Source organism: Salvelinus alpinus, chromosome 6 (genome assembly GCF_045679555.1).
Source record: "Salvelinus alpinus chromosome 6, SLU_Salpinus.1, whole genome shotgun sequence".
In the NCBI taxonomy this organism is placed as follows: Eukaryota; Metazoa; Chordata; class Actinopteri; order Salmoniformes; family Salmonidae; genus Salvelinus; species Salvelinus alpinus.
Window position 1 is genome coordinate 60,593,929 of NC_092091.1, and position 21,705 is coordinate 60,615,633.

Genomic DNA, 21,705 nt, shown 5'->3' on the forward strand with positions numbered 1-21,705 from the left:
AAACTCTAGTTGTTTACTTGCTTAACAGTCTTTACTTATATATTTTTTTAATGCATTTTTCAGTTTGCTAAAAGCAAGCACATCTCTATGTGGTTTGGTTTCACTGTGGGAGATCTGTGGGTTGGGATGGTTGGGGAAAGGAGCAGGGTTGAGTCAAAAATGACGCCCTATCCTTTATAGTGCACTACTTTGACCAGGGGGCCTATGGGGCTCTGGTCAAAAGTAGTGCACTCAATAGGGAATAGGGTGTCATTTCCGTCACACCCAAGAGAGAGGAGCAGGGGACTGGGTTGGTGTTACACAGACGGACACACAGTCTATACTAACATATCACTGAGAAAGCATGCCCAATACATTGCTGCTTCATACTAAGTATGTGAGTGTGGATATTCGTCCTCAAACTCTGTTCTTGAAGGAGCACACGTAGCTCTTCTTGGTGAAACACGTGTGGTCGTTCCACTTCCCAATGCCTTGGAGATAGAGAACACATATACAGAGAGACAGAGAGACAGAGAGACAGAGAGACAGTTCAAATGTGAGTTCAAAATACCATCTCTTCCCACCACCTTCCAAGAAATGTTTCTTTCACGTCTTTGTCATTTTAGATGTTAGCCAGTGCATTCAACTAATGTAAGTGAAAACAAACACATATCACAGGCATTGCAAGTGAAAACCATCCATCCATCCCTCCCTCCTTCCCATCCCTCCTCCCTCCATCCCTCTGTCCATCTCTTACTGCTCCAGTTCATCTCCACACAGTCCTCGTGGCTCGTCCAGCGGGAGATGGGCTCCCCAGGGGTCCACGCCTCAAAGTTCCAGCTGGAGCCGTCAGTCCACACAAAGTTACCAGACTGAGAGAAGGAGGGAGAGAGAGAAAGGTGGATAGAGCAAGAGAGAGGGGAGTGACAGAAAGACCGGTGGTGATTTAAAAAAAAATGTACAGTGCATTTGGAAAGTGTTCAGACTCCTTCACTTTTTGTTACGTTACAGCCTTATTCTAAAATGGATTACATAAAAAAAAATCCTCATCAATCTACACACACTACCCCATAATGACAAAGTGAAAACTGTTTTTTGTAAATTTTTGCAAATATATTAACAATAAAAACCATTACAAAAATACCTTATTTACATAAATATTCAGACCATTCCTAGGAGACTCGAAATTGAGCTCTGGTGCATCCTGTTTACATTGATCATCCTTGAGACGCTTCTACAACTTGATTTGAGTCCACCTGTTGTAAAATCAATTGATTGGACATGATTTGGAAAGGCACACACCTATCTATATAAATTCCCACATGAGGTCGAAGGAATTGTCCATAGCGCTCCGAGACAGGATTGTGTCGAGGCACAGATCTGGTGAAGGGTACCAAAAAGTGTATGCAACATTGAAGGTCCACAAGAACACAGTGGCCTCCAACAATCTTAAATGGAAAAAGTTGGAAACACCAAGTCTCTTCCTAGAGCTGTCCGCCCGGCCAAACTGAGCAATTGGGGGAGAAGGGCCTTGGTCAGGGAGGTGACCAAGAACCTGATGGTCACTCTGACAGAGCTCCAGATTTCCTCTGTGGAGATGGGAGAACCTTCCAGAAGGACAACCATCTCTGCAGCACCTTTATGGTAGAGTGACCAGACGGAAGCAACTCCTTAGTAAAAGGCACATGACTGCCCGCTTGGAGTTTGCCAAAAGGCACCTAAAGGACTCCCAGACCATGAGAAACAAGATTATCTGGTCTGATGAAACCAAGATTGAACTCTTTGACCTGAATGCAAAGCGTCACGTCTGGAGGAAACCAGGCACCACTCATCACCTGGCCAATACCATCCTTACGGTGAAGCATGGTGGTGGCAGCATCATGCTGTGGGGATGTTTTTCAGCAGCAGGGACTGGGAGACACGTCAGGATCGAGAGAAATATGAACGGAGCAAAGTACAGAGAGATCCTTGATGAAAACCAGTCTCTGAATGTCCTTGAGTGGCCCACCCAGAGCCCGCACTTGAACCCGATCGAACATCTTTGGAGAGACCTGAAAATAGCTGTACAGCGACGCTCCCCATCCAACCTGACAGAGCCTGAGAGGATCTCCAGAGAAGAATGGGAGAAACTCCCCAAATACAGGTGTGCCAAGCTTGTAGCATCATACCCAAGAAGACTTGAGCCTGTAATCGCTGCCAAAGGTGCTTCAACAAAGTGCTGAGTAAAGGGTTTGAATACTTATGTAAATGTCATATTTCCGTTTTTTGCAAAAATGTCTAAAAACCTGTTTTTGTCATTATGGGGTAGTGTGTAGATTGATGAGGGGGGGGAAAACAATTGAATCCACTTTTGAATACAGCTGTAACGTAACAAAATGTGTAAAAAGTCAAGTGGTCTGAATACTGTAAATGTAGATATTACGACAATCATATGTTCAATGTTAAATGTTGTGCTGCAAAGCTTCTCTCTTTCCCCTTCTACCGAACATGTCACTCTTTCCTCCGACATGAATTTACCTCCCTCCACCCACTATCCGCCCTGTTTTAATCACTCCTTCCATCCATCACTCTTCCTCTCCTACCTGGAAGAGTTCGAAGCCTCCCAGCCAGATGCGAGGGCTTTTGGCGTTGTTCTTCATCACCACGCAAAGCAGGTTGGCGTTGGCTTGACTGTTATGCACCGACACCAGGTGGCCACCGGGGGCAGCAGACCTGCACTGTGTCTGAGAGGGATGAGAGAGAAGAGGAGAAATAGGTGGTGGGAAGAGAAAGAGTGAATTAGTGAGAGAAAAAGAGAGAGTGGGAGGAAGGAGAGAGAGCGCGAGTAAGCAGGTGCTGACGTAGTGATTTAGAGCCCAAGGCAGAGGCCAGTCAGAGGCCCCTCTTATGCGCATGCACCATTTTCTTTTCATGGGTCATTAACTATTAAAATGCATTACCTTTTAATGTGCCATGAACACAACCAGTCATGATGTTTTATCTGATTGTTAAACAAATCACTTCAAAAAGAAGGTTACCTTCGCACGTTTATCCAAAATAATTCCAGCATCTGAGCTGTGCACCCACCAACTTTCCTTCAATTCGCAAGTGGCTGAAACGATCTCACCAGAGAAAGCATCTGAGCAAGCGAAACAGCGCCACTGTCTTGCTAGAATAGCCCATGTATGACATGTCATACCAGCATCAGAAATGGGCTACACATAGATGTCCTCTGCCTCGACGACGATGGCAGTATTATCAGCAGCACCTATCGTTTTACTGAAGAAATGTGTATTGTATCCCCTTCGAGTCAAAGGGCCTCGTCGAGAACCAGGCGTCCCTGGGGAGTGAGGCCTAAGAGGGGTTTATGAATAAGCATCAACCAGTGGGTCTTGCGACAGGTATACAGAGACAACCAGTTCATAGAGGAGTATAGAGTGCAGTTGTCTTTCTTACCTCCGAGCATTTATTCCAGTTGGATCATCTTTGGGTGTAAACAGCAGTCACACCATTGGACGACATAGCTTGGACAATAGCCTATAAAAGCCTATTCCTGCTCTTTTCCCCGCAATCCATCAAACGCATTTGGTGTGTCATCATAGGGGTCTCTGACTTGTGGTCAAACTCGCTCAAGCGGAAACAAACGTAAACTTTTTTCAATGCTGATTTGAATGTCCATTTTTTCCCCACAAACATCCTTTCTGAATTTAAAAAGTAATCCTAGAAGTAATCATCTAGTTTTTCAAAAGTATCTGTAATCTGATTACAATATTTTAGCTGGTAACGTAACAGATTACAGTTACTGTTTTTTTGTTACTCCACAACCCTGGAGGTCGTGACAGCGACGTGATTTGGACGTATGACAACGCGAGATTACTACTAAACTAACATATGGAATTGTTTTAAGATGGTCATACCAAGGATAATTTAGATATTTGATTTAGAATTTTAGGACCCCTGTGTGTATAATTTAGGGCTGTTATAATTTGATGAAACATTGCATTTGGCATTACTGCTATTAGCCAATAGAAATGCATTGAATAACACATTCATACATGGAAAAACAGATAGTCAACATTAAATTAAAAGGAAGATCTGAGGGATATAGAACTAAGAAAACTAAGGAAAAAATGCTAATCATTTTTACCGTTTAGCGAGTCCCGTGACACTTGTGGGCGGGACGTACAGTAGCGCAACCGAAACACCATCGTGTTCGTGACTGTTTTATGTTTCCAATAAGGGGTCATATACATTTTTCAAACCGTTAGGACGCTACAGACATTTTTAATCGAAGACCGATTTTCGAGATGTCTCCTGTAGCTTTACCACAGCCACCTTCCACCGCCGGTGCAGAAGGACGACATCAGCGGAGGAGGTGGATTGAGACAAAGGCCATGCAAAAACACAGAAATCTCTAGTTCAGACACATTTTGATGGGGATTTATTTTATTTACTTTTTCTATTTATTATGCCTCAAACAAAGCATGGGGGGGGGGCCTCAGCGGAGAAATATTTATATATTTTAATTTTAATTATGCCCAGGTCATGAGGCTTCTTGATTTTTATTTTATTTAACCTTTATTTAACTAGGCAGGTCAGTTAAGAACAAATTCTTATTTACAATGACGTCCTACAAATGATGTGAGGCCTGAGGCAATTGCCTCTTCTGCCTAATGGTAAGTCCGCCAGTGGGAGTAAGATGAATACATTAGAAGACACCTCTAATTAAGACATTGGATTTAACCTTCACTTCACTGTATTGCCATTGTATTGGAATGGACAGGCTGACTGACTCCAGGTAGAGCAATAACATCCTTTGATCATGTTATAATGTCGTTCTCCTGTCATGTAGAATGTTGTTTACCTCCGCTTCGGTGAAGTTGAGTGCAGCCTTGTAGTACTTGATGCAGTAGGAGCCCAGCCTGTACCAGTCTTCATAATTCTTCAGGTCACAGGCTCTGGGCATGTCACACGCTGCAGTCTCCTCCTGGAGATACACTGGAGCATCATCGCCACCTAGGGGACAATGATGGAATAACTACTCTCCTGGGGCCTTATATACTTAGAAAACAGCCACAAGCTGAACATTAATATGGCACTCACAGGCCGCTAACAGAACTCTCCCATTCCATAATTCACTAAACTGATCAATGCGCACACCAGGGGGCACACTTAAGCCCAGGGGCCTAAGAAATGCCTACCTAAGACCTCTTATTTAACCAGGCAAATCAGTTAAGAACAAATTCTCATTTACAATGACGGCCTAGGAACAGTGTGGTTAACTGCCTTGTTCAGGGGCAGATCAACAGATTTTCACCTTGTCAGCTCAGGCATGCGTTCTAGCAACCTTTCGGTTACTGGCCCAACTCTCTAACCACTAGGCTACCTGCCGCCCCAATATTGTCATTGTACTATTATTGTTTAGTATATATTGCATATTTTAACATTGTATTATATTAAAAGTATTGTTAGTGTTAGTTTAGGGTTTTAACATGTGATCATAATCGATCATTGTAAATGGGTGTGCAATTCAGTCTATGACTGCTAATAACCAATAACATCTACTGCAAAAAAAAATACTTTAAGTGACTACGTTTGTGTAAAGAATGCATCTCATTTTCATTTGGACATGAAAGAGGAAAGCACATTTTCAGCTTTAAAACAGATTATTTTTTAGAATGTGTGGTCGATAATCATCATGAAAAATGTAAATAAAACTTTCAGCACTATCATGAAAACCAGGGGTGCAACTTTCACTGGGGACGGGGGGGGGGGACTGCATTTTTGTCCCCCAGTTTTATAATTGGAATTTGATACAAAATGAGGCAACGGTTTGCTTTAGGACCATGCGGACGCCTCAGAGCTGTCGGGTTGGTTGTTTGGAGTGTTTATCTGACTGGATTTTAAAAAAATTATAATAATAACAAATAAAAAGTAATGTCTCCCCACTTCTAAAATCAAAATTGTGCCCCTGATCAAAACACATACTGTAATCAATGCAACTTTCTTACCAGTCCTTCTGTGGAATGTCAAAGCCATTTTTGTCCCAAGTAGTGACATTATCACAATCAGGCTGACAAACTTCATCTTGGCTTCCTCTGATTCTTGCGTTTCCTAAAAACAAACAACTCAATCAGTAACAGTTTCCTTTAAATAAATGCATTTATAAATAAATCAATTGTATTAACCTTTATTTCACCAGGTAAATTAGCTGAGAGCATAGTCTATAGCACTATGCTATGAATGACATTAAAACAAATGTCTTGTTCTCAAATTGACTGTGGCTGGCGATTTATAAGTACCGAGCCCTGACGGATTGTTAATTTGAGTGGCACCGCGCGCTAACCGATTGTAAGTGTCACAGCCTCTGGAACAATCAGCAGTCACATTTGACAGCAAAAGATTTGCTTGCCCCGGTCAATTTGACAACAAAGTCCGTCGTTTGTTGCCCAGTAAGAAGGATGCACCATTAGAATGCCATTTTGTGTGCCCCAATAAATAAATATTGTGAAACACTATCATTCCACTATTACTGTAGATGTATTAAAGACATTTTCTGAAATTACAATGCAACAATAATACGTATAGGTCCTTTAAAAAAATGAATGCAAAACAAAAAAAAGAAACATTTGCACAATGTAATCTGAAAAATAACCTTACCAGAATGTGGACTAGGTTGCTTCTCCCTCTTTCTCTCTCCTGCTCTCTCTCTCTCAGTTGGTACTCCCTTCTTTTTATAGCAAATGTAATCTCACCTCCTCCCTGTAATTCTCACCCCGTCCTTACAGATACCATAAAGTCTTTATCATTATCATCATTATCGAGGTCTAATAAATTGTTTGATAAACTGATGGATGGATGGATTCATTGATTGATTAATGAATTGTGGCATATTTTTTGTATGCAGTTTTGTATACAGTTTGTCATAAATGTTTTGTGTCCTCAAAATACCCTCCCCACCCCTCTACTTCTGCGTCCTAAATGGCACCCTATTCCTGTGGGTTCTGGTCCATAGTAGAGCCCTATATAGGGACTACGGTGCCATTCAGGATGCAGACTTCCTGTTAACATTCTGTTGTTGTGTGGTGACACCAGCAAGTTTCATGTTTTATTGTCACATGCACAAGTACAGTGAAATGCTTACTTGCTAGCACAATGAACTACAGTTAAATGAAAGCTGTCTCAGAGGCTGGCTACTGAAAAGTGTTAAAACTCCCCAACACCTCATAGTAGTCAGATCTCTCACTTCTTATGGCCCTCTATCATTTTACCATACAACACAATATACTTATGCTTAAATGAATCCATTTATTCAGATCTTACAGAATCTCATTCATAGTTAGAGAAATAATGTATTTGTGATTAAAAGTGTTGGTAAGACACTCAATATAGCAAGAGAATCATTTGATCAAAGATATGTCTGCTTATTTCATTACTGTTTGCAACTGCAGTGTTATTGCTTACACACCTAAAACTGTAACGGCAGATTTCTCTTCAGACGAAGAGGAGGTGTAGCAGGGATCGGACCAAAGCGCAGCGTGGTTAGTGTTTATCATGTTTTAATAATGACAAAAACGTGAACACTACAAACTACAAAACAATAAATGTGAAAAACCGAAACAGTCCTGTCTGGTGCATCGACACAAAGACAGAAGACAACCACCCACAAAACCCAACACAAAACAGGCTACCTAAATATGGTTCCCAATCAGAGACAACCCAAAACACCTGCCTCTGATTGAGAACCATATCAGGCCAAACACAGAAATAGGAAAACTAGACACACAACATAGAATGCCCACTCAGCTCACGTCCTGACCAACACTAAAACAAAGAAAACACAAAAGAACTATGGTCAGAACGTGACAAAAACTGTAAACACTAAAAAGGTAGTGGCTAGGACCTAGAGGTAGGGTGCAGGTAGGACCTAGACGTAGGGTGCAGGCAGTGGTGGAAAAACTACTAAATTGTCATACTTGAGTAAGAGTAAAGATACCTTAATTTTATGGCTAGGGGTTCCGCTAGCGGAACGTTTCGATAACATCCGGTGAAATTGCAGAGTGCGAAATTCAAAATAAATTATTAGAAATATTTAACTTTCATACAATCACAAGTGCAATACACCAAAATACAGTTTAACTTCTTGTTAATCCAGCCACCGTGTCAGATTTCAAAAAGGCTTTACGGCAAAAGCAAACCATGCTATTATCTGAGGACAGTCCCCCATCAATCAAACACATGACAATCATAATTCAACCCACCAGGCGCGACACAAAACTCAGAAATAACTATATAATTCATGCCTTACCTTTGAAGATCTTCTTATGTTGGCACTCCAATATGTCCCATAAACATCACAAATGGTCCTTTTGTTCGATTAATTTCGTCGTTATATCCCCAAAATGTCAATTTATTTGGCGCGTTTGATTCAGAAAAACACCGGTTCCAACTCTTCCAACATGACTACCATTTATCTAATAAGTTACCTGTAATCTTGGTCCAAACATTTCAAACAACTTTCCTAATCCAACTTTAGGCATTTTAAAATGTAAATAATCGATCAAATTTAAGACTTAATACACTGTGTTCAATTGCGGCTAAAATGAAAGTGGAGCGAGCTTCAGGTCGCACGCCCAAACAAAAGAGTACACTAGGCTGGACCCTCGTTCTGAATAGCCGTACTTATTCATTTCTCTAAAGAAAAACATCAACCAATTTCTAAAGACTGTTGACATCTAGTGGAAGCAATAGGAACTGCAACCAAGTGCCACAGAAATCTAGGTTCCCATAGAAATCCAATTGAAAACACAGTGAACTCAAAATAAAATCCCTGGATGGTTTATCCTCAGGGTTTCGCCTGCCAAATAAGTTATGTTATACTCACAGACATTATTTGAACAGTTTTAGAAACCTTAGAGTGTTTTCTATCCAAATCTACATATATATGCATATCCAAGCTTCTGGGCCTAAGTAGCAGGCAGTTTACTTTGGGCACGCTTTTCATCCGGATGTGAAAATACTGCCCCCTATCCCAAACAGGTTTTAATAGAAAATTACTCAAGTAAAAGTGAAAGTCACCCGGTAAAATACTACTTGAGTGAAAGTCTAAAAGTATTTGGTTTTAAATAAACTTAAGTATCAAAAGTAAATGGAATTGCTAAAATGTACTTAAGAATCAAAAGTAAATTTGTCACGACTTCCGCCGAAGTCGGTCCCTCTCCTTGTTCGGGCGGCGTTCAGCAGTCGACGTCACCGGTCTTCTAGCCATCGCCTCTCCACCTTTCATTTTCCATTTGTTTTGTCTTGTTTTCCCGCACACCTGGTTCACATTCCCTCATCAGACTAATGTATATTACCCTCTGTTTCCCCCATGTCTGTGTGTGGAATTGTTCTTTGTGTAGGGTGTTACGCTACAGGCTGGCTTGCGCTAGGTTTGTTTATAACCTAGATGTGTTTGTTTTGTTGAATCCGGTTCATGTTACCATGTTTGTGCTTTGTGCTGCCTCGCCTGTGCCTTTGGGCGAGGGTGTATATTAAAATGATCCTGTTATCACTCATCTCTGTTCTCCTGCGCCTGACTTCCCGGCAACCAGTCACTCACCCCGTTACAGTATTAAGCAAACCAGACAGCACAATTATATTTGTATTTTTATTGACAGATAGCCAGGGACACACTCCAACACTCAGACATCATTTACAAACAAAGCATTTGTGTTTAGTGAGTCTGCCAGATCAGAGGCAGTAGGGATGACCAGGGATGTTCTCTTGATAAGTGTGTGAATTGGACCATTTTCCTGTCAAAATGTAACAAGTACTTTTGGGTGTCAGGGAAAATGTATGGAGTAAAAAGTACATTATTTTCTTTAGGAATGTAGTGAAGTAAAAGTAAAAGTTGGCAAAAATATAAATAGTAAAGTAAAATACAGTTGTGGCCAAAATTTTTGAGAATGACAAATATTAATTTTCACAAAGCCTGCTGCCTCAGTTTAAATTATGTCAATTTGCATATACTCTAGAAAGTTATGAAGAGTGATCAGATGAATTGCAATTAATTGCAAAGTCCCTCTTTGCCATGCAAATGAACTGAATCTCCAAAAATATTGCCACTGCATTTCAGCCCTGCCACAAAAGGACCAGCTGACATCATGTCAGTGATTCTCTCGTTAACACAGATGTGAGTGTTGACGAGGACAAGGCTGGAGATCACTCTGTCATGCTGATTGAGTTCGAATAACAGACTGGAACCTTCAAAAGGAGGGTGGTGCTTAGAATCATTGTTCTTCCTCTGTCAGCCATGGTTACCTGCAAGGAAACACGTGCTGTCATCATTGCTTTGCACAAAAGGGCTTCACAGGCAAGGATATTGCTGCCAGTAAGATTGCACCTAAATCAACCATTTATCGGATCATCAAGAACTTCAAGGAGAGCGGTTCAATTGTTGTGAAGAGGGCTTCAGGGTGCCCAAGAAAGTCCAGCAAGCGCCAGGGCCGTCTCCTAAAGTTCATTCAGCTGCGGGATCAGGGCACCACCAGTACAGAGCTTGCTCAGGAATTGCATCAGGCAGGTGCGAGTGCATCTGCATGCACAGTGAGGCGAAGACTTCTGGAGGATGGCCTGGTGTCAAGAAGGGCAGCAAAGAAGCCACTTCTCTCCAGGAAAAACATCAGGGACAGACTGATATTCTGCAAAAGGTACAGGGATTGGACTGCTGAGGACTGGGGTAAAGTAATTTTCTCTGATGAATCCCCTTTCCGATTGTTTGGGGTATCCGGAAAAAAAGCTTGTTCTGAGAAGACAAGGTGAGCGCTACCATCAGTCCTGTGTCATGCCAACAGTAAAGTATCCTGAGACCATTCATGTGTGGGGTTGCTTCTCAGCCAAGGGAGTGGGCTCACTCACAATGTTTCCTAAGAACACAGCCATGAAAAAAGAATGGTACCAACACATCCCCCGAGAGCAATTTCTCCAAACCATCCAGGAACAGTTTGGTGACGAACAATGCCTTTTCCAGCACAATGGAGCACCTTGCCATACGGCAAAAGTGATAACTAAGTGGCTCGGGGAACAAAACATCGATATTTTGGGTCCATGGCCAGGAAACTCCCCAGACCTTAATCCCATTGAGAACTTGTGGTCAATCCTCAAGAGGCAGGTGGACAAACAAAAACCGACAAATTCTGACAAACTCCAAGCATTGATTACGCAAGAATGGGCTGCCATCAGTCAGGATGTGGCCCAGAAGTTAATTGACAGCATGCCAGGGCGGATTGCAGAGGTCTTGAAAAAGAAGGGTCAACACTGCAAATATTGACTCTTTGCATCAACTTCATATAATTGTCAATAAAAGCCTTTGACACTTATGAAATGCTTGTAATTATACTTCAGTATTCCATAGTAACATCTGAAAAAAATATCTAAAGACACTGAAGCAGTGAACTTTGTGGAAATTAATATTTGTGTCATTCTCAAAATGTTTGGCCATGACTGTACAGATACCCCAAAAAACTACTTATGTAGTACTTTAAAGTATTTTTACACCACTGGGTGCAGGTAGGCCTAGAGGTAGGGTGCAGGTAGGGGCTAAAGGTAGGGTGCAGGTAGGGCCTAGAGGTGGGGTGCAGGTAGGCCTAGAGGTAGGGTGCAGGTAGGGCCTAGAGGTAGGGTGCAGGTAGGGGCTAGAGGTAGGGTGCAGGTAGGGGATAGAGGTAGGGTGCAGGTAGTGGATAGAGGTAGGGTGCAGGTAGGGGATAGAGGTAGGGTGCAGGTAGGCCTAGAGGTAGGGTGCAGGTAGGACCTAGAGGTAGTGTGCAGGTAGGGTTTAGAGGTAGTGTGCAGGTAGGGCCTAGAGGTAGTGTGCAGGTAGGACCTATAGGTAAGGTGCAGGTAGGGCCTAGAGGTAGGGTGCAGGTAGGGCCTAGAGGTAGGGTGCAGGTAGGGGATAGAGATAGGGTGCAGGTAGGGACTAGAGGTAGGGTGCAGGTAGGGGATAGAGGTAGGGTGCAGGTAGGGACTAGAGGTAGGGTGCAGGTAGGGCCAAGAGGTAGGGTGCAGGTAGGGCCTAAAGGTAGGGTGCAGGTAGGACCTAGAGGTAGGGTGCAGGTAGGGGATAGAGGTAGGGTGCAGGTAGGGACTAGAGGTAGGGTGCAGGTAGGGCCAAGAGGTAGGGTGCAGGTAGGACCTATAGGTAGGGTGCAGGTAGGACCTAGAGGTGGGGGAAGGTAGGGCCAAGAGGTAGGGTGCAGGTAGGGCCTAAAGGTAGGGTGCAGGTAGGACCTAGAGGTAGGGTGCAGGTAGGACCTAGAGGTAGGGTGCAGGTAGGACCTAGAGGTAGGGTGCAGGTAGGCCCTAGAGGTAGGGTGCAGGTAGGACCTATAGGTAGGGTGCAGGTAGGGCCTAGAGGTAGGGTGCAGGTAGGGGCTAGAGGTAGGGTGCAGGTAGGGGATAGAGGTAGGGTGCAGGTAGGCCTAGAGGTAGGGTGCAGGTAGGACCTAGAGGTAGTGTGCAGGTAGGGTTTAGAGGTAGTGTGCAGGTAGGGCCTAGAGGTAGTGTGCAGGTAGGACCTATAGGTAAGGTGCAGGTAGGGCCTAGAGGTAGGGTGCAGGTAGGGCATAGAGGTAGGGTGCAGGTAGGGGATAGAGATAGGGTGCAGGTAGGGGCTAGAGGTAGGGTGCAGGTAGGGGATAGAGGTAGGGTGCAGGTAGGGACTAGAGGTAGGGTGCAGGTAGGGCCAAGAGGTAGGGTGCAGGTAGGGCCTAAAGGTAGGGTGCAGGTAGGACCTAGAGGTAGGGTGCAGGTAGGGGATAGAGGTAGGGTGCAGGTAGGGACTAGAGGTAGGGTGCAGGTAGGGCCAAGAGGTAGGGTGCAGGTAGGACCTATAGGTAGGGTGCAGGTAGGACCTAGAGGTGGGGGAAGGTAGGGCCAAGAGGTAGGGTGCAGGTAGGGCCTAAAGGTAGGGTGCAGGTAGGACCTAGAGGTAGGGTGAAGGTAGGACCTAGAGGTAGGGTGCAGGTAGGACCTAGAGGTAGGGTGCAGGTAGGCCCTAGAGGTAGGGTGCAGGTAGGACCTATAGGTAGGGTGCAGGTAGGGCCTAGAGGTAGGGTGCAGGTAGGACCTATAGGTAGGGTGCAGGTAGGGGATAGTAGAAGGAGCTATGGGTTATTTCCTCTTGGTTTTGTCTCTCAGGGCTGTCAAGAACTTGGACAGAGGTGGCTTGGGACTTGAATCTGGCTTTCTGCTGCTTTCAGTGGTCTGAGAGAGAGAAAAGAGAGAGAGATCCATTTTGAAATCTTTGTAGGTTTGAAGTGGTCTCTGCCAATAGCTAGGTTTCCATCCAATTGGTGACAGATTTTCATCTGTTCAAAAATTCTAAAATCTGCATAAAAACAATTTGAGCATTTTCCCACCAGAGATGTTTCCTTTAAATGGACTTGTTGTGGATAAAAAGCTGTGCGTGATGACATAGTTCACATAAAAATTACTTGTGGTTAAATTCCCATGTACCGAAAGAAAACACTAGTTAAATGGGTTTCCATCGCATTTTCAACTCTACTGACGGGTTTGTCAAAACATTTCTTGCATTAGGCTATATAACGGATGTGCCCACTCTGGTTTTGGCACGTGCTCTCTAGCCAACTGTTAGATACAGATACAGTGCTGGTTTAGCATTCATTATGAGATTATTATGGACAAAAAGAACGAGATTATTTTTATTTGTCAAACCAGGATCAAGGTCATCACTGTGCACTTTCCCCACCATGTAAAGTTCATCATCATTTATTTAATCTGTAGCCTAATAAACCGCATGTTTTCCCGAGTCATAGTGGGAGGACCACACAACATATCACCTGAATCCAAGTTTACTTCGATATGATGGTTATTATATCAATATCTGCACTATTTATTGTCACATGCACAAGTACAGTGAAATGCTTACTTGCTAGCACAATGAACTACAGCTAAATTAAAGCTGTCTCAGAGGCTGGCTACTGAAAAGTGTTAAAACTCCCCAACACCTCATAGTAGTCAGATCTCTCACTTCTTATGACCCTCTATCATTTTACCATACAACACAATATACTTATGCCTAAATTAATCAATGTATTCAGATCTTACAGAATCTCATTCAGACAACACTGATGTTGATATGATGGTTATTATGTCAATATCTGAGCATAAAGGTGTTTCCACCGCCATTTCTCGCATTATTCATTTTACAGACACAAAAACATCCCACCTTACCTAGCGTATTTTGTTTGGTCGACATGTTTTGTCGACATCAGTTTCCATCAGGCATGTCCTGACATTTTTGTACTTTACTTGCATAACAAGGTTGGATGGAAACCTGGCTAGTGATGCTAATATACATTATTACATTCAGTAATAAGCTACAGTCTGTATGAAATTACACCCTATTCCTATAGTACAACACACTTCAGAGACACATGTTAATGTACAGTGTTTGAAAATGTTGCCAAGGGTTACGGGGTCAAATGAACTCTGACCTCAACAGAGAGGTTGTCCTGTGTCGGTGTTGTCACAGGGTCCTGTTCTTCAGCAGACGGAGGGATGTTGTAGAAAACAGAGGACGGAAAGACATAGGAGGGAGAGGAGCAGGAAGAGGAGGAAGAAGGGGGTGATGTGGGAGAGAGGGTGGGAGGAGGAGAGGGTTTGAGGAATTTGATTTGAGGGGCTTTGATTGCAGTGCGTCTTATCCTGAAGGTCTCTGTTTCAGGAAAGAAAGAGAGAACAGCAGACATGTTTTATATTTCAGCGTCTCAGCGTTTGTCCGACTCCTTTCCAGCCGTCTATTTCCACTGATTCTTTCATCTCGTTTTCCAGTCATTCAATCTTACTTCTCGTCTTTAGCCCCGGAAGTCTGTGCTTTCTCTTTTTGCTCAGACGAATTTTATGTTTCTGAGCAGAACTGTCCAGAACTCCAAGGGACTGAGAACGAGAGAGAGAGTGAGAGAGAGAGAGAGAGAGAGAGAGAGAGAGAGAGAGAGAGAGAGAGAGAGAGAGAGAGAGAGAGAGAGACAGTGAGAATAAGAACAAGAGAGTGAGATTTTGCAGTGAGTGTTTATATACCAGGGCTCTCCAACCCTGTTCCTGCAGAGCTACTGTCCTGTAGGTGTTCAACCCTAATCTAGAGCACCTGATTTTAATAATTAGCTGGCTGATAAGATGAATCAGGTTAGTTACAACTGGGGTTGGAGCAAAAAAACCTACAGGGGGGGTTAGCTCTCCAGGAAAAGGGTTGGAGAGCCCTGTTCTATAGACAGAGGCCTACAACAGCACTTTAAATGACTACAATGCCCACAATCCCACCGGGTGGCTCACCTTAACACAGGAGAAGTCAAGATGGTCCTTTGATTGGTTCCTTATGGGGGACTCAGAGTCATGGATGTCCTTAGATATGTGTCTGGAGTGGTCCAACTCACTCTCCTCCGCTGCATCATTGTCCAATAGTATCTTCGGTTTGATGACAGCAATGGCATCAGTTCCAGTGTCATTGTTGTTGTCTACTTCCTGTTGTCTGTTGTCCGATTGGTTGTCCACAATCTCCTTCGGACTTGTTTGGCTGAAGTGAACATCCTCATATAAAGAATGGCCTATGTCCTCGTGGTTATGTTGAACGTCGTTGGGGAGGCGCGACTCTGGTTCAGTCTTTAATTGGTCGCCTTCATCACCACCGTGTTGGCAAGCAGCCTCTGATTGGTAAACGGACGGTGAGGGGGCGGGACTGTTCTTAATGGACAGGAATGGTGACCACTCCTCTCCTGTTAGAATCTCGTCCACCAAGCTGATGGGACTGAAGTTGAACTTGAAAGAGCTGATGGAGCTGTAAAATAGAGGCGGAAAAACATTGACTCTATTCCCAGTATAGTGCATTACATTTGAACAGGGCACTGATCAAACGTAGTGCACTATACACCATATTCCCTATAAAGTACACTACATTTGACCTATTAGTGCACTATATAGGGAATAGGGTGCCATTTGGGAAACCTCATAGATATTATGTCATCTGTCGTGGGTTGATGAAACCAGTGGTCACATTTCTTTAAACAAATATATATAATAACACTTCACAAGTATGTGGTACATTTTCACAACTCTAGTTAGTAAAATAACTCAAAACATATCATCTAAAAGGCAGTTGTTTCAAAACTTTAACATTTTCAATTGACAAAGTACAACACACAAAATTACACAGTCACTTTTTCACCACACTTAATCAGTGTTTAATATAGAAACACACGTTTCACATTGCAAGACATGTTCGTATAAAGTAATAGCCTTTCACAATGCAGTGTTCACATTACTTTTGATATGATTCTGTTCTCATTTGTTAAAATACATTGTTCTGTTACTTAATCCAACTGCTCTCCAATTGATAATGTGTACAAAACATTAGGAGCACTTTAATAATATTGAGTTGTACCTCCTTTTGCCCTCAGAATAGCCTCAATTTGTCGGGGCGTGGACTCTACAAGGTGTCGAAAGTGTTTCACACGGATGCTGGCCCATGTTGACACCAATGCTTCCCACAGTTGTGTCAAGTTGGCTGGATGTCCTTTGGGTGGTGGACCATTCTTGATACACACGGAAAATTGTTGAGCATGAAAAACCCAGTAGCGTTGCAGTTCTTGACACACTCAAACTGGAATACCTGGCACCTACTACCATAACCCGTTCCAAGGCACTTAAATATTTTGTCTTGCCCATTCACCCTCTGAATGGCACACACACACAATCCATGTCTCATAAAAATCCTTCTTTAACCTGCCTCCCCTTCATCTACACTGATTGAAATGGATTTAACAAGCGACATCAATAGGGGATCATAGCTTTCACCTGCTCAGTCTATGTCATGGAAAGGGATGTATACTGTAATGTACAATTATGATGATGGCTATAATGATTTTACTCTACAGTAAGTTTTTTTAAAATCTGATATTGACAAGAATAAAGATGTACCGTGTGTGTCACGACTTCCGCCGAAGTCGGTCCCTCTCCTGGTTCGGGCGGCGTTCGGCGGTCGACGTCACCGGCCTTCTAGCCATCGCCGATCCACCTTTCATTTTCCATTTGTTTTGTCTTGTCTTCCCACACACCTGGTTTCAATTCCATCATTACATGTTGTGTATTTAACCCTCTGTTCCCCCCATGTCCTTGTCCGGAATTGTTTATTGTAAGTGCTTGTGCACGTTATGTCTGGTGTGCGTCGGGTTTTGTACCCATTTATTGATTGTTCTGTTTTCCGGTGTTTTTTCTTATTAAACTGCGCTGTTGGAAAGACAGTTTTTTGCTCTCCTGCGTCTGACTTCTCTGCCGCCAGTACGCACCCCTTACAGTACGCAACAAATACATCACCTACACAGTAAGAATGGTTCCACACTGGTCCTACAATGCTGCACATCTCATTGTGTTCCTCCTGTCAAGGTGAATGGGTCACCTATGTCGTTGTGTGGGACAATACACCACATACTTGTGAAAATAGCACCAAGGCGAATGGAAATCAAAACGAGATTGCAAAAATGCCACTTAACTGGACTAACAGCTCGGAGCACAGAATGTGTTTGGTGACATCAAAGCACTCAGGAAGCCACGACAGCTATGGGGAAGTAGTGTCTGAGTTACTGTAACTTCATCTACATAACACACACACAGAGACCAAGGAATGTGTGTGCTCTGCTATGGCAAGCACAGTATCTAAAGTAGAGTCAAGGATAAAGAGAGGGTGTGGTGGATGCAAAATCACCAAGACTCACTTTCCATCACCACTGAAAACGTGTCTTTCTCTCTCTCCTCCTCTTACTCCCTCTCATTCTGTCTCTCACCTCTGAAAATGTGCACGCTGTCCCACAGGCTTCCTCTCCGTCTCAGCTTGGCTGGGCGGCTCCATCATTGGTGGAGCAGCCTCACTACTCCTCTTCTCCTCTTCGTCCTCCTCTTCCTCTATGACGGACATTTTAGTATGCAACCTGACTGAATGTCGATCTTGACGGAGGTTCACCTGTCAAAAGGAGACCACAGCAAAAAATCACACCGTGGTCACCCTAAAAAAAGAGGGCAACTTCGTTCTTAATCAATGTTAGATAGTCCGACTGGATGTTGATCTTGATTGAGGTTCACCTGTTATAACATAACACGGTAAGAGGACAATTATGCAATATTTGATTCATCATTTAATGTCAGATAGTTCATTGTAGTAAAGGAAAGAATACAAATGTAATTTTGTCGCATTAAATGAGCAAGAAAGACTTACCAATGGCATTTCGCTCTCCACCTCTTTTTCTCCGTCGTCCTCCTGAATCTCTCCATTCCCTCTCTTCTCCTCTCGACTCTGCTTCCATCTGCTAATCATCTTCTTGGCAAATTTCTTCACCTTTCCTCCCTTCATTGTCTTAATATTCGGGTGTTTCGACCCAAGCACACCCCCACCACCCCATGTTGCAGTGTCCTGAACCACAACTTCATGTGTGCCTTCTAAATTCCTCCCCCCTTCCAACAAACCTCCCTCCTCCGTGTTACACCGAAACTCGGCAGGGGTTCTGGAGCTCTCGCTCCCATCTGCGATGTGTTTGCTAGGCTCTGGTGGTTCTCTGACTCCCTCTGTCTCTGGAGGTATAGACTGGAGGTCTGGGGGGATGTCTCTCGTTTCAGACCCAGAAGAGGCACTTCCATCTGTGCTGTCCTGGGCTCTCCTCTCAGGTCCCTGGGGCAGAGATCTGTTTCTGTGTGGAGGTTGGGGTATAAGCGGCTTGGGTGCGATCGATTCCAACGGTTTGGGTACCCCCATTACCCCCATCCCCACCGGCTCAGAGGCTTTAGGGGGGCGCCCTATATCCTTCCCCCTCAGCTGGGAAGGGTCCTGTGTTGCCACGGACACAGTCGTCTCTAACTGCTGCACCCCCCCACCCCTCTGTGCTGTAGAGTCCAGAGTAGGATCCAGAAGGGGCTGTGAGAATCGGTGTTCTGACTTGAGGATGACAGCTGAGTACATAGACAGCCTATCCCCTGAGGATGACAGCATATCCTCCTCCTGGCCTCCAGGCCCTCTCCCATGCCCTGTAGGCCTCAGCTCACAGCCTGGGCCCTCGCCTACCACTCTCCCCCACACAGGGGCACTCTGGCTAGGGTCGAGGGCTGGAGGAGGGGGCGGTGGCCCTGTAGGGTGTAGCGGTGGTTTAGCCCTCCTCTTGGGGGGAACGGGGGGAGGCGGGGGTCTGGCATCCAGGCCAGGGGGACAGGGTAGCAACTGCCTTCTCTCCCATCTGGGAATCACAGCAGGGGATTCGCTGGTTTCCTCTTCGACCAGTTTTTTCGATCCTGCATTCAAAAACAGAATGCCGGAATTCCCCTCTTCTCTCTCCTCTGAATCCCTGTCTGATGATTCCAGACCGTTGTCCCTCTCAGTCAGAACTTCCAATTGTGCATCATTATCATCATCATCATCCTCAATCCCTGAAACAAGCTTCCCTTTGACTATGAGCTCTGCATTATTGTGGTCCTGAGGGGTCACATATAATCCCCTGTCTGTTTCCACTGAGGTTCTGGGGTGTTGGGGTGTGTTACGGTGTGTGTTAGTGTGTATGTTAGGAAGTTGATCCGTGTCTTCTGCAGTGCTCAGTCTGAGCAGCATGGACTGGATCAGAGATATACTTCCAGATTGACTGTCCGCCTCAGACATCTGGAGAGAGAGAAATACAGAGAGATTTTTAATATGTGTCAATGTGTCCCAAATGGCACTTTATTCCCTTTGTAGTGCACTACTATTAACTGGGGCCCATTCCATAGTGCCCATAGGGCTCTGGTCAAAACGTAGTGCACTACATAAGGAATATGGTGCCATTTTGGAGGCATAGTGTTGTTTCATAACCACATCCCTACAGTAATAATACACTCAGTGTCTGTCTGTCTGTCTCTCGACCTGTCTGTCAGCCTGGGTCTGACCAGTGTGTGTCAAAGTCAGCACAGGTAATTGATGGCATAATTTTACAGAAATATTGACTTAGTTTTATCAACTGAAGCTATTCACAGTTTGGATTCACTCACAATGTCCTATATGCCACTGCAGAAGCTGTACAACAACCTGTTGATGTTACCACATCCTCTCTCTCGGTGTAATGCTCATGCACTTCAATCACTGCTTCTTCACTGTTCTTTAGAGATGTATTAGACTTAGGGTTGCAAAATGTCGGTAAATTCCCCCAAATTCCCAGGTTCATTAGAAATTCCAGTTGGAATATTCCGGGAATCAGGAGAGAATAAGCAGGGAATCCGGAGACCTCCAACAGGGATTTCTGGAAAACGCCGGAACATTGGGAAAGTTAACAGAATTTTACACCCCTAATTAGACTGAGTATATTTTTCTTACCGCTGTTCTATTCTCTTCCTCCGTGTTTTCTTCTCTTCATCCTCTCCTCCTCGAGCCCTCTTTGCATTGAAAGCTTTCCTCAGCTGCTTTCATTCAGTCCCTCTCTCTCTCTCTCTTTCCCACATGTGTTCCTAACAGACACAACTCGAACATGTCTGGCCTCTCTCTTCCCTCCTGTCTTCTCCGTCTGCGTGCTCGTGTGTGTGTGTAATAATTTCCTCATTGAAACTGCCAAAACCAGCTCTCCCCCATTCCGCGCACAGTGTCAGTGACTCAAAGTTTAACATGGCATGGTATGCTATATTTAACACAGTTTCCAAACACTAGATGATGCACCTTTTCCCTTGAAAATGTTGAGATGCTTTTGGCTTTTTTGACTAAACTGTGTAAGGTAGATTTGGCATCAGATGTTAGGTATTTTGATGGATGCACCATGAATACAAGTGCATATTTTTGGATAATATTGAAGAGAAAGGACAACTCTTGTTTGCAAGTGTCTTTGCTGTATACAGTACGTAAGCTATATTTGGCAGAGTACCAAGTATGAGGTTAGCTGAAAGGTATGTGTGATACTCATGCTTCAGCTTCAAACTACAGACACACAGACAGGTGCACAGGTGTGCACGCACGCACACACACACCCTGACTACTTGCCTACTCCTCTGACAGAGTAGGCCAGAGTATAAATTCCTACAGCCAGAAAGTGAGCGGAGTTTGCGGTTCAATATGTGACTACAGCTGTCCTCTCCATTCAGGGGACAGGTATAAGTCCTAGGTAAACCATCTAGACATTACTCCATTTGAAAGACAAAAGCAATAAGGAATTTCTCTCATCTCAAATGCGGCCTTCCACGTTCATGCTAAACACAGCCAGCCATAGGCTGCAAGCAGTTTTATTTTATAAATAACTTTTTAATGTATTTTATTGTACCATTATTTAACCAGGTAGGCCAGTTGAGAACAAGTTCTCAATTACAACTACGACCTGGGCAAGATAAAGCAAAGCAGTGCGACAAAAACAACAACACAGAGTTACACATAAACAAACAATCTGTCTTGCAGGAAATCACGCACAGAACGAGCAGTATGGCTGGTGGCATTGTCATGCTGGTGGGTCATGTCATGATGAGCCTGCAGGAAGGGTACCACATGAGGGAGGAGGATGTCTTCCCTGTAACGCACAGTGATTGCCTGCAATGACAACAAGCTCAGTTCAATGATGTTATGACACACCGCCCCAGACCATGACGCACCCTCAACCTCCAAATCGATCCCGCTCCAGAGTACAGGCCTCGGTGTAACGCTCATTCCTTCGACGATAGACGCGAATCCGACCATCACCCCTGATACAAAACCTCGACTCGTCA

The 21,705-nt window shown here is 44.1% G+C and overlaps 2 protein-coding genes across 2 annotated transcripts; both read right to left on the reverse strand.

The window, feature by feature from the left end:
* Positions 1 to 12: 12 nt before the first annotated feature.
* LOC139579049 (lectin-like) lies at positions 13 to 6,770 on the reverse strand. The gene is made up of 6 exons (XM_071407268.1): positions 6,619 to 6,770; positions 5,970 to 6,072; positions 4,823 to 4,974; positions 2,562 to 2,702; positions 737 to 851; positions 13 to 470 (listed from the first exon to the last, which is right to left on the reverse strand). The coding sequence occupies exons 2-6, from the start codon at positions 6,043 to 6,045 to the stop codon at positions 397 to 399; spliced, it is 558 nt and encodes a 185-aa protein (XP_071263369.1). The 5' UTR covers positions 6,046 to 6,072; positions 6,619 to 6,770; the 3' UTR covers positions 13 to 396.
* A 2,823-nt stretch (positions 6,771 to 9,593) lies between these two features.
* Positions 9,594 to 20,498, reverse strand: LOC139579050 (uncharacterized). The gene is made up of 7 exons (XM_071407269.1): positions 20,339 to 20,498; positions 18,227 to 19,651; positions 17,799 to 17,974; positions 15,295 to 15,796; positions 14,811 to 14,901; positions 14,460 to 14,680; positions 9,594 to 13,206 (listed from the first exon to the last, which is right to left on the reverse strand). The coding sequence occupies exons 2-7, from the start codon at positions 19,649 to 19,651 to the stop codon at positions 13,114 to 13,116; spliced, it is 2,508 nt and encodes an 835-aa protein (XP_071263370.1). The 5' UTR covers positions 20,339 to 20,498; the 3' UTR covers positions 9,594 to 13,113.
* Positions 20,499 to 21,705: the final 1,207 nt, after the last annotated feature.

What these genes read in the sequence shown, in the direction of transcription:
- LOC139579049 (XM_071407268.1), bottom strand. Translation starts at nt 6,045, where the DNA reads ATGAAGTTTGTCAGCCTGATTGTGATAATGTCACTACTTGGGACAAAA. An exon ending in GACATTCCACAGAAGGACTG is followed by an intron (nt 4,975 to 5,969) that starts GTAAGAAAGTTG and finishes ATTGTCCCCTAG; the next exon opens with GTGGCGATGATGCTCCAGTG. An exon ending in TCAACTTCACCGAAGCGGAG is followed by an intron (nt 2,703 to 4,822) that starts GTAAACAACATT and finishes CATCCCTCTCAG; the next exon opens with ACACAGTGCAGGTCTGCTGC.
- LOC139579050 (XM_071407269.1), bottom strand. Translation starts at nt 19,651, where the DNA reads ATGTCTGAGGCGGACAGTCAATCTGGAAGTATATCTCTGATCCAGTCC. An exon ending in TTGACTTCTCCTGTGTTAAG is followed by an intron (nt 14,902 to 15,294) that starts GTGAGCCACCCG and finishes TCTCGTTCTCAG; the next exon opens with TCCCTTGGAGTTCTGGACAG. An exon ending in AGGACAACCTCTCTGTTGAG is followed by an intron (nt 13,207 to 14,459) that starts GTCAGAGTTCAT and finishes TCTCTCTCTCAG; the next exon opens with ACCACTGAAAGCAGCAGAAA.